Here is a 12717-nt window from a genome sequence, read left to right as displayed (position 1 = left end):
ATGGCAGAACCACAGAAGTGCCCCTGCTCTGAACACCCTCCCCCTCACTCATCTCTCCTGCACTCAGAGGTGACCTTTATCTGGGCTCTTAGAATAATCAGTCCCTTTTGTCTTTACAGTTTTATCATCTATGCAAGCACCCCTAAGTTCCAGTTTTGCTTTGCCTGTTTTTTGAACTTAATATAAATGGAAATCTTCACAGTTGTCCTTTGAGTGTCCGTCTCTCCCCCCGCCCCCAACATTGTGTTTGTAAGAGTCATGTTGTGACTTAACCCTGGTGGTCCAGTGGTTAAGACTTCGTCTTCCAATGCAGGGGATGCAGGTTCGATCCCTGGTTGGGCAGCTAAGATCCCATATGTCTCATAGCCAAAAAACAAAACATAAAGCAGAAGCAATATCGTGACAAATTCAATGAAGACTTCAAAATAAATGGTCCCTGTCAGAAAAAAAAAAGAGTGCCCCATGCTGTTGAGGGTAGCTATAGTTTGTTTATTTTCACTGCTGTACAGTAGTCCCATGAGAGACAAGATCACGATTTACTTATCCATCTACTGCTGATGAGCTCTTGAGTTGTTTCTAGTTTGGGGTTATTACACAACATGATTATGAATAATACTCTTCTATGAATACCTTTTGGTGCGTGGGCATACATTTCTGTTGGGTATATTGCTTGGTGTGGACTTGGTGGGTTACTGAGTGTGCTAATCTTTAATGCTGTTGTTGTTCAGTCACTAAGTGGTGTCCAACTCTTTTGCAGGCTCCCCTGTCCTTCACTATCTCCTGGAGTTTGCTCAGACTCATGTCCATGACTCAGTGATGCTGTCCAGCCATCTCATCCTCCGCCACCCTCTTTTTTCACCTTCAATCCTTCCCAGCATCAGGGTCTTTTCCAATGAGTTGGCTCTTCACATCAGGTGGCCATTGGAGCTTCAGTTTCAGCATCAGTCCTTCCAATGAATATTCAGGTTAGGATGGACTGGTTGGATCTCCTTGCAGTGCAAGGGACTCTCAAGAGTCTTCTCCAACACCACAGTTCAAAAGAATCAGTACTTCGATGCTCAGCCTTCTTTATGGTGCTATGCTCACATCCATACATGACTACTGGAAAAACCATAGCTTTGACCAGAGAGACAACCAGGCTGCTTTGAAGTACAGCTGCCCCAGTGTCCGGCCCATCAGCAGTCCAGGAGCGCGTTCATTGCTTCACATGCTTGCTGACACTTGGCACTGTGAATTTTTTCCCCATTTTCATTTCTTTCATCCTGATGGGCATATAGCAATATCTCAGTGTAATTTCAATTTTTACCTCCCTGCTTACTAACAAAGTTGTCCACCTTTTTATATGTTTATTGGCCATTTGCTTATCCTCTTTTGTGAAGTTCCTCCTGCTTGTTTCTCTATTGGGTTGTCCTTTCTGGTTTTCCTTTTTTAAAACATATTCTGGATACAGGCTTTTCTGACAGTGCTGTGCTGTGCTGTGCTCAGTCCTGTCCGACCCTCTGTGACTCTATGGACTGTAGCCCGCCAGGCTCCTTTATCCGTGGAATCCTCCAGGCAAGAACACTGGAGTGTGTTGCCATTTCCTACTCTATCTGACAGTTATGTTGTGCTATGCTTAGTCACTCAATCATGTCCAACTCTTTGCAACCCTATGGACTGTAGCCCACCAGGCTCCTCTGTCTTTGGGATGTGATGTATTGCAAAATATCTTCTGGGAGGAATTTCAAATGTCCAAATAAATCAATTGAAACAAAATCTAGGGAGTTAAAAAAAAAAAAAAAAAACCTCTGTACTTTTTTGAAGTTACCAGCCTTGGCCAGGCTTCAGCTTTAGGAGTTTGGAAAAGAAAGTGTACAATCTGAGATCAGACCCACCAGGTTCCAGCCTCAGCTCCTCAGCCACTTCCTGGGTGCTCCTGGGCAAGCCACAGATGCTCTTTGGGCTTCAGTGTCCATGCCTGAGAACTGACCAAAATTACCTACTGCCTGGTTGCTCCGTGGCTGAAAAGAGGTTACTTGTAAACGTACTTTGAAAACTTCACACAGTGGTAGTTAAAAGAAGTGACTGGCCACACTGGCTTCCTGAATAGCCCAGCTTCCTGGGCTCTCTGAGCACTAATAGCAGAGGTGGCAGTAAAGCGCGGCCTTTCAGATCCAAGAAGATGCGTGCTGTCTCCCCCGCAGGCTGTGCCAGACGACACCTTGGGTCCCCAGCCCTCTCCCCACAGCGTCAAACTTCACTGCCCACAGCTGGGAACAGGGCTCCTCCCTGCCTGCCCAGACAGGAAAACAGGAAGCAGTCACCATCCTGCCAAGAGGTGGGGCTGACAAGTTCCCTTTCCCAGGTGGGCACCTCTCCAGGCCGCCAACCCTTCTGGATGCGGGAGAAGCCCTGGCCGCTGGCCCGTGGTGCTGCCGCGCCAGGCTACGCCCCGCACCCCACCCAGGCCCCCTGCACACTTGGTCCTGAGGTAGTGGAATTAGTGGGCCCGCAGATGGGGAGCATAAAACGAGCCTCATCAGTGCCTTGCGAGCGAGCAACTCTTTCAGAGCCCAAGTGGGGCTGGGAATCTTCTCTCCTGGACCACACGGACACACCCCATCCCTTCCTAAGGAGCAGCACCATCCTTTCGTGAGCCCCACATCACTGGTACCCGAGCCCCATCCCACAAACAGGGGGCATTTGGGAACCCCTTTCAAGGCAGCAGTTGACAGCTCAGAAGAAACAAGTGTCCTGATCTTAATGTGAAAGGTTGCTTACAGGAGTTCTAAAAGCTGAAATATATATTTTTTTAAAGCTGAAATATTTGAGACCTGGAAGGACCCTCAGAAATCTTTTCCAGCCTCCTCATTTTGCAATGAGATGCAGGGGCAGAGCCAGACTTCCTGTTCCTGTACTCATCCTAACATCCCCAGACTTCCTATTCTTATACTCATCCTAACATCCCCAGACTTCCTGTTCCCACAACCATCCTAAATTCTTTTATGCTCTGCCCCAAACTCCAGCGCCTGCACAGAGGCCACTGCCCTTGGCCACGTCCAGGGGCCCAGGACACCAGGCCGGATTCTCTCCCTTCCTGGTAACCTCTTCTAGCTCAGAAAGATCTGACCTGAAGCAGAATGAAGTCCCGGGAAGTCCAAGACCACGGTTTGGGAATGTTTATCAAGTGTCTGAACTTGATGGAAATTCAAATCATTACCCGTGAGCCTTAATTCTGTTTCCAGCCCCATCAGGCTCTTTCCTGAGTGAACTCTCCAACCAAGCTCTCAGGAGCTGAGTGATGTACTTCCACGGTACCCTGGGTGCCCAGGCCTGGCACACAGGGCAGGCATCTAGTGAGATACAATTATCAGGGAAACTGAAGGAGACAGAGAGGGAACCTCCGAAATGTGCAAAGAAAAGCGTTCTGCAAGCAGAGGCCTGCCTACGGCCCCAGGCTGCTGTAGATCCTCTGACTGCTGTACATTCACATGTTTGGCAAACAGGCCCCAGTGCCTGCCTCATGCAAGGGCCCGCTAAGACTCAGACCCTGCCCTCAAGAGCTTCCAGTCTTAGGACTTCCCTGCTGGGCCAGTAGCTAAGATTCCACACTCCCAATGCAGGGGGCCCGGGTTCGATCTCTGGTCGGGGAACTAAGATCCCCTATGTCAAAACTAAGACTCGGTGCAGCCAAATAAATAAATACTGGGAAAAAAAAAAAGAACTTCCAGTGTGGAAGGGAAGCCAAGATGTGAGCATAGATGAACAGGAGAGACACACAGTAGGGAATGGCCCCTGCACACCTGAACCAGATGACAGGAGCTGCCTGGTGGAGGATGCTCTGTAAATTAAGGCCTGCAGAGGACAGGGGTTAGGGATCCCGAAGGCACCACACCCTGCAGGGTCTCTGGGCAGCCAGCACAGGTTTTTGGAAAGAGCGAGTTATACGGGCAGTGCTGGGCATTAGGGACAATCCACCAGTCATCAGGCTCTTTGAGGGGGCAGGAAGGATGGGATTACAAAGATGCAGGCAAGAGGAAATAGGGTAGGGACAGCGATAAGCCAAGGAGAGAAGGATAGGAGAAACATCATAGAATACAGTGTGGCAGAGTGGGCAAGAGGCAGGGAGGGCTCCGGGCAAGAGCGGGCAAGAGGCAGGGAGGGCTCCTGGCGGATCCTGGGAGATGATGGGAGTCATGGCAGCAGGGCTCAGGTATTCACAGGCTGGGGAGGCCCAAGTGGAGTTTGGGGCATGAGTGGTTTATCAGGGAGCAGATGTCCAATGGGAAGTGGTCACGGAAGCCAGGAAGTCGGTGTCATGGGGGTGAGAACAGAAACCATCAGATGGAAATAAGGGCAGAGGAAGTGGACAGGAGGTAAAAGAGAAGTGGGGTGAGGACAGAGACTTGGGGATCCCAAGTTTCCCCAAGGGGAGGAAGACGGACGAGAGCCAGAGGGGCCCAGGCAGTGCCACAGGGCTGGCAGTCGGAAAAACCAGGCTCGCGGGCCGATCTTCCTGGCTTTGAGTCCCAGCTCTGTGATTTACTCACTTCAGAGCCTTGAGCTGGTTATTAAGCCTCTCAACCTCAACTGCCTCATCTATAAAACAGGGTGGGGTCCTGGTGGCTCAGAGAGTAAAGAATCTGGCTGCAATGCAGGAGACCCGGTTCGAGCCCCCGGGTTGGGAAGATTCCCCTGGAGAAAGGAATGGCAACCACTCCAGTATTCTTACCTGGAGAATTTCATGGACAGAGGAGCCTGGCAGGCTATAGTCCATGGGGCCGCAAAAGAGTCGGATGTGACTGAGTGACTAACACTTCATAATCTGTAAGTTTTTTGTAACGATTAAAAGGGGAGGTCTGTGCAAGGCCTCTATATTTGCAGAGTAAGTGTGATCGATGCTGGCTTTTCTCATTAGTATCATTGGGAGGAAACCAGAAGAGAACAAAACCACAGAGCCAAAGAAAGCTCTCAGCATCCTTTCTAGTTTTCAGTACTGACTAAGGGAGCAAGCAGGGGACAGTATACAGAATCTTTTATGTTAGAAGCGATTTCGGTGTAGCCAGGTCTAAGAACCACTGATCCCTCCAGCCCAACCCCAAAATTTTTCAGCTGGTGAACTGAAGGCTGAGCGTCTGCTGAAGATCATGTTCAAGATGGCAGATGATGTAAACGTGGAGAAGAGGCCTTGCCATCTGCTTCTGAAGCCCTGGCTGGTCTATTTGCTTGCTGTGTGACCTTGGAAAAGTCATTTGGCCTCTCTGAGCCTGAGCTATCAAATAAGATAATGGCTATAAATCACCTAGCAAGTCCCTAGGACCCAGCAAGCCCTTTACAAATATTTGTTTCTGTCTCCTGGCTCTTCTCATTATATGATTGGTTAGCATCTTTTACTCTGTCGTGGGCTCCATCCAAGAGAGTGTGACTAAGGGTTTGTCCCTTCCTCTGTGTTTCCAGAGCCCTGTGCTCTCTTCTGATCCCAGCACTCAGCTGCCACAGAGTGCAGCAGCTCAAACTTCCCTGTCTGGTTGAAATATAGGCTCTGATGCAGCAGGTCCTGCCCTGCTACTGGCTCCAGTGCTGCCGGCGCCGTGGGTCCTCTGTCCCCCTTGGAGGAGGCCCGCTGTGGCCGGTCCACCTCCCCGCTGACTCATGAGCTCCTCTGGGGCCAGTCTCTTTATCTTACTCATCTCTGCGTCCCCTTCACAGTATGTACTCACTAAGAGGATGTTGAAAAAACAAGCAAACCATGGAGAAAACCATTTGCCAGCTAAGTAAATACAGACAGGACATTTTGTCTGTGAGTGGCAACCCTCCTGATTCATTCCAGAATCGCCCTCTTGGCTGATATAAGGACAGTGTGGTGGACAGGGCCTGAGACCTAGAACCAGGGAGTAGAGCCCCAAGTCTCAGGTTTGAATTCTGACCCTTTCATTCACCAACTGGCAGTCCTGGGCAAGTTACCAAGCTCTCATCCATACAATGAGGGTGATAACACCCAACCACAGTGCAGTCCCAACAGTGCTAAAGCTTTATAAACTGTAAAGTGCTCCAGGCTACGTATCATTATTACTGTAGCTTTTTTGAGGGCAAGAACTGCTTTTTATGTCCCCAGAGCCTGAAGGGTGCTGGTGATGGGCTGAGTTGGGGGCACACCAGGGGTCTAGCTGGAGCTGGGGGCTGGCAGGGACAGTGATCACATGAAATAGAAGGATGATCCCAGGAGAGTTGAGGAGGGAAGGCTTCCTGGAAGAGGCTGACAACCGGTGGGAAAACAAGTCTGGTCTGAGGGCACAGACAGCTGGAGCACAAACCCGACCAGAAGGAAAGTAGGGAACTCAGAGTCCTTGGAGGGGCCTGGGGCAGGGCCACCGGCTGACAGTGCAGAGACAAAGCAGGACCAGGAGGGAACTGGGGGCCATTAAGAAAGAACATCAAGTAATTACAGATGTGCCCTGTGGCCCAGAGCTTAGTTCCCCATCCAGGCCAGGCATACCAGCCGGGGCCAGCCCTTCACTTTGGACCCAAGACTACCGTCACTTCACCACTAACACCAGCCCCGGGCACATGAGGACAGAAGTTAGAGCGAGACACCGTCCCGCCCTCAGGAAGCTCACGGGGTGCTGGGGTCACAGGGAAACGGGGACAGGACAGGGAGCAGGTGCAAGGCGCAAGGCGTTTGAAGGTGGGAGGAGCCGATTCTGCTCCGTCCACCTTAACTGATGAATCTCATTCACACCTGCCTCCAGACCATACCTTCTCTCCTGGAATGCCCCATCCCTCCTCCCTACCCAGCAAGTGCCGGCTCAGGCTGAAGGATGGGGTTCAGACCTCGGAGGGCTCCCACCCGCTTCGCACCCTGGCAGCCTGGACTTGAAGCAATCACTCCTGGTAATCACTGCATTAACCAGGAACACTTGTGTCCCTCTACTGACCAGTTCATCACAGCCTGCCCCAGTACTTGGCCTTTTTTCTGGCCCCCTCCCCCCCTCAGATTATAGCAATCATCACCACCACAGTGCTCCCCAGTTTACAAAACGCCTCCATGTATATCATTTAATCGAGTCTCCCACAATCAACCTGTGAGGTAAGTAGTATCCCAATTTTGCAATAAGGAACCCAAGGCTAAGAAAAGTTGGAAAACTTGCCTGGGGCCACACAGCCCCTCCATGTGCCCGGCTATCAGACTTCAGCCTCTTCCAGCTCCCATTCCAGTGCTCTGCCCAGTACTCAGAGGCCACAAAGAGATGCGGTTAAAGGTTGGGATCACGACATGCTGTGTGACCTTGGGCAAGTTACTTAACTTCTCTGTGCCTCAATTTTCTCCAGGTAAAATGTGGTTGATACTCACCTCATAGGTCCTTGTCAATATCACCACATAGCACTTTACTGAGATTAAAGAAGGTGATATAATAAACTACTCAAAACAGTGCCAAACACATAATCAGTTATAATCATCAGTCTGCCTTCACTGATTCTCATGCTCTCTTAACTCATTAAATTTTTTTTCTAACTCATGTTTATACGGCTCAGACAGTAAAGAATCTGCCTGCAATGAGGGAGACCCGGGTTCGATCCCTGGGTTGGGAAGATCTCCTGGAGAACGGAATGGCTACCCATTCCAGTATTCTTGGCTGGAGAATTCTGTGGACAGAGGAGCCTGGCAGGCTGCAGTCCATGGGGTCGCAAAGATTCAGACACAGCTGAGTGACTAGCACACCCATACGTTGGATAAGTAGCCATTAAACAATACACATTTTTGCAGATTGACTAAGGTGAGGTTTTAGGATTATTCTCTTTCCTTTTCTTCACTCTCTTATTCCCCTAATAGTTTCAACAACAGAGAAACTCTTTTCTTGATTCATTCTACCTCCCTTACAGACACACACAGACACATACACACACACAAGCCACTAGCTCAAATCTGGCCAATTATCAGTGTCCCACAGAATGTAAGATACCGCCTAACACTGACCTAGACTCTCCTTGTTGGGACGTCCCTGGATAGCTAGAGAAACTTTCACAAACCTAATTTCCATCACTATAATGGGTCAAACTCTTATGTGTATTTCTCTATTGCTCCAGTTTTTACTGGAGACTCTAGAAGGAATGAATTACCATTTATTTTCCTTGTCCATTACAAGAAAGATTTACACTGTTTCCTGGAGCAAGAAGCCTTATGTGCCCAGACAGCTAGACGAGGGCATAATGCCCATAGCAGACAAGTATCTTCCTTCCTTTCTGGGGTCCAATCCACAGAGTCAGAAAATAAAGCTTAAACCCAGCCAGACCCTGGGAGAGAGAAGTAAAGAGCCTTCTCTCCCATCACATGTGGGGTAGGATGATGACCTAGGGAGGGGACGCTGCCTACTTTACACCACCCAGACAAACCTGCAAAGGGCCAGAGGTGCCTGGAAAAAGAAGAGAAGGAAGTCCCCTGGGTTTTCATGAAAACCTTCCTTCTTTGCAAGATTCCCTACATAGAACACTCAATCAGGACCTCACAATCTTTATCTAAAACCCCACTGCCCTTCCCTCACATGGTACTAAGTTTGGGGAGGGGGGGATGGGGAGCAGAATAGAACAGCAGAACCAGCTTCTGGCAGCGGAAGCCCCCTGGATCTTCAAAGGTTCCACTCCAAGAGCAAGAGTGAGCACGAGTCAGGAACAAACCTGCCCATACAACTTTGGCAGTAGGATTAAAAGAAGTGCTATGCCCTGTGAAATGGATTTTGCATACAAACGAGCAGATGAACACCATAAACATGTCAGCTTTATTCAGTCCAATCAATACACCAGGCATTAAAACTCGGAGGTAAAAATGGATTGTGGCTTTTTGTTGATGACAGTGAGGAATTTTGGCCCCTAGCCCTGCTCAGGCTGGACAAATAGGGCAGGCTGCCTATTAGCTGTCAGGCACATTTGGGGGGATGAAATCAAAACCCCGATTCAGGGTTCTGGGCACCCCGGGACAACTCAACTTGACCAGAATCGGGGCCACTGGTCCAAGAGCCTCAATTTCTGTCCTTGGGCCGGCCCCCTCCTCCAGCCCCCGGTCATCTTCCAAACTCGGCCACACACCGCATTTCCTAAATTCCTTCCTCCCGGCTCAGACCCCTTCAGTCCGGTCCTCCGAGGCCGACAGCTGGGGGGTGGTGTGAGCCAAGCTAGAGGCACAAGGAAGGGGATGCTAGGGATGGGGGGAATGTCAACGTAGTCCTTAAGTGATCGAGCGGAGAGGACAGGGCGCCCCAGCCTTCACATTCCCGACTCAGCGCCCCACTCTCCGCTGCCACAAATGCGACCCCCCTGTGGCCCCCACCCCAGGGACCTTCCCCAGCCTAGGGGCACCCCTTCCATTCGGCCCCCTTTTCCCGTTCCTTCCCCTCTCACCGCCCCCGTGACCCCTGCCATGCCCTGCTGGGACCGGCTCCAGTCGGTCGCGCCGCGCGGATCGTGCCAGCTGCTCAGAGCCGCCCTGCCCTCTCCCCCAGGCCAGCCGGGATGCCCCCGGGGTCCCCGACCTTCCCGGATCGCCCTGACCACCACACAGATGCCCCCGTGCTCCGTCCTTCCCTGGGCCTGCAAGATCCCTACTCCCTTCGAGTCCCCTCCAAGACACTGCGGGATGCCCCAGCCGTGCACGACCCGGGGTGTCCCCCCCACCCCGCCCCGGTCCTCACCTGAGTCCGCTCAAAGCTCTCCCGCTCCGCCGCCTCCATCCCCGCGCCTACCCCACGCCGGCTCAGCACCTTCGGCAGGGGGTTGGGGACCTGCTTCATGGAGCTGGCCATCCGGTCCATGTCGCCGCGCGGAGCCGAGTCAGGGGCCCTGGGCCGCCCCGGGATCCCCACGGCGCCGCCCGCCCCTCCCTATCCACCGGGATCCGGCGCTAACGGGAAGGCGCCCGCCTCCCATTGGCTGAGAGCGCTGCTACTCTGCCGAGGCCCCGCCCCCGCCCAGAGGCTTCCCCGTCCGCCCCCGCCCTCTCCAGAGCCCCCGCCCCGGCCCTGCCCTGCCGGGCGCTCCGGACCGTCAGGCGCGCCGGGACGGGCCCGGAGGCCTGTCGGTCACCGGCCTCCACCGCCCCTGGCGGGGGCGGGCCTGACCTGCCCTAGCCCGCCCCTTCCCCGACGCCCAGAGCTCCCTGGCTGCACCCGCGCGTTCCCCGCGAGCCGCACTCTCCCGGTTTCCCCACCCCACCCCGGGCGCCGCGAGGTCCCGGCTTGGTTGGTGGGCGGGGGTCAAGCTGGCGGTGAGCTGGGCCTCCCGCAGGGAATCCGGGCCCGCTTGGGACTGGCCTGTTAACTCTTTTCGGGCCGGAGACAGGAGCGCGCGCGATGGACCAGCTCGGCGGCCCGCGTCCCAGGATGCGCTTGCCCTGAGGCCGGGCCTCCGCAGGTTGGCTCAGCGGGTCGCAAACCTGGCCGCCGTGGGTGGCGGCTCCCACCCTGCTCCCACCGCCTTCTCCCTCGTCCTGCCCCTGCCCCGAATCCCTGCCCATCCCTTTTGTAATGTTCGCAGACCAGGGAGCGCTGGGCTGGGTCAGTGGAAACTTCTCGACACCTTTCCAAACCTCTCACCCTCTGGATCTGGTCAGGATGTATTCGTTGGTAGAAACCCATGTGGACATTTTAATATTTATCCCCGGCTCTGGGACACCCCTCCCATCCTGCTCCGTCGTCAGCCAAGGTACTGACGACAGGCGTGTGGGGGATGGAGGGGGGTGGAAGTAAGATCCTTAGCCGAGATGCTGAAGAAAGTTAAAAGTTTTCTGTTCAAATGCCAATTTTGGTGTTTTAAAAATAAATGCTTTTTTGCAACTCAAAGTAAAGAAAGGCGTTACTTTTTTTTTTTTTTGACTAACAGCTTTTGAAAAAATTCACACATTCAATAGAGAAGCAGTAGAGGGGGTGGGCCTATGTAGGCACCGGGGAGCCTCTGCCGGCTTTGCCAGCTGGCATCGTGTGGATGGGATTCTGGGGGCGACGGGAAGGAAGGGAACCAATGGGGAGACACCGGCAGTAGGTGAGAGCCCAGGAGGGCCTCCACTAGCAAGCCAGGAGAGAGTTCAATCCTGTGGGAGGTTCTATGAATCAGTCAGTTCAGTCGCTCAGTTGGGTGGGACTCTTTGAAACCCCATGGACTGCAGCAAGCAAGGCGTCCCTGTCTATCACCCAGAGCTTAGTCAAACTCAGGTCCATCGAGTTGGTGATGTCATCCAACAATATTCTCTGTCGTCCCCTTCTCCTCCTGCCTTCAATCTTTTCCAGCATCAGGGTCTTTTCAAATGAATCAGTTCTACGTATCAAGTGGCCAAAGTATTGAAGTTTCAGCTTCAGCATCAGTTCTTCCAATGAATATTCAGGACTGATTTCCCTTAGGATGGACTGGTTGGAGCTCCTTGCAGTCCAAGGGACTCTCAAGAGTCTTCTCCAACACCACAGTTCAAAAGCATCAATTCTTCGATGCTCAGCTTTCTTTATAGTCCAACTCTCACATCCATACGTGACTACTGGAAAAATCATAGCCTTGACTAGATGGACCTTTGTTGGCAAAGTAATGTCTCTGCTTTTTAATATGCTGTCTAGGTTGGTCATAGCTTTTCCTCCAAGGAGCAAGCGTCTTTCATTTCATGGCTGCAGTCACCCTCTGCAGTGATTTTGGAGCCCAAGAAAATAAAGTCTGTCACTGTTTCCATTGTTTCCCCATCTGTTTGCCATGAAGTGATGGGTTCTGTGAATAGGTTTGGACAAAGGAAATGAGGAGGAGGGAGGAGGCAGTGTTGGGGCCAGAATTAGAATTTTTTTTTCTTTCTAAAAAATATTCCTTTATTTGATTGCACCAGGTCTCAGTTGCAGCATTCGGGATCCTTTAGTTTCGGCATGTGGGATCTAGTTCCCTGACAAGGGGTCAAATCAGGGCCCCCTGCATTGGGAGCACTGAGTCTTAGTTACTGGACCAGCAGGGAAGCCCTAGAATTTCTATAGAAGAAGGATTGGCATATGATGGAAGGCTCTTCCCTGGGGCTCAGTGGTAAAGAATCCACCGGCCAATGCAGGAAATGTAGGTTCAACCTCTGGGTTGAGAGGATCCCCTGGAGAAGAGAACGGCAACCCACTCCAGTATTCTTGCCTGGGAAATCCCATGGCCAGAGGAGTCTGGCAGGTTACAGTCCATGGGGTCGCAAGAGTCGGACACGACTTGGGGACTAAACCACCACCATGGTGGAGGGATCTGCACTGAGGCTACAGTTGCATCGCAAGCACATTGGTTTTGCCTTCTCTTAGACTGTGTTTGGAGGGGAGGCCTTGGAGTGGCTCCCCTTGGCTTTCTCTGGGATGAGATTAGCTGGCACCTAGTTTTCCAGGCTTTGCTCTAGTCATGGAGACGAGGCACCTGACAAGAACTGTGGCCTAAGGTAGAAGATCAGTTACCGAAGACCCCAACCTCCACCCCTCCCATCCTTTCACTTCCTACTAGCGCCTCCTACTGGCCAAACCCAGCTGGAAGAAGAGGGCTAAGGTGATGGGTCAGGTACCGCCCTCCTTCCAGGCTCAGAGCAGAGTAGATATGAGTGGAGGCTAGATCTAGAGCTCCCAGCATGGGACGGGGGTGGAGGGGGCCCTCACCAGAGTGTACCTACCAGGAAAACAAACAGGCTGCATACCAGTGTCACCTCCTTCTGTCCATTCTGCCCACCTCCTGCTCCGGACCCAGCTAAAGAGTGATTTGTGA

General features: G+C 52.3%; 1 protein-coding gene across 4 annotated transcripts in view; it reads right to left on the bottom strand.

Annotated features, from left to right (window-relative positions):
* HIP1 (huntingtin interacting protein 1) overlaps positions 1–9919 on the bottom strand; it is a 137866-nt gene extending 127947 nt beyond the window's left edge. For 2 of the 4 annotated variants that reach the window (XM_027528228.1, XM_027528230.1), the window contains exon 1: positions 9663–9919. In XM_027528228.1, the coding sequence (XP_027384029.1) occupies positions 9663–9782 (120 nt within the window). In that variant the 5' untranslated portion in view covers positions 9783–9919. The remainder of the gene's footprint in view (positions 1–9662) is intronic. The other 2 variants (XM_027528227.1, XM_027528229.1) reach the window with 2 other exon arrangements.
* Positions 9920–12717: the final 2798 nt, after the last annotated feature.

The sequence above is a fragment of the Bos indicus x Bos taurus genome, chromosome 25 (assembly GCF_003369695.1).
Source record: "Bos indicus x Bos taurus breed Angus x Brahman F1 hybrid chromosome 25, Bos_hybrid_MaternalHap_v2.0, whole genome shotgun sequence".
NCBI lineage: Eukaryota > Metazoa > Chordata > Mammalia > Artiodactyla > Bovidae > Bos > Bos indicus x Bos taurus.
Note: the sequence above shows the minus strand (reverse complement) of the source record. Positions and strands in the feature narration are given on the sequence as shown.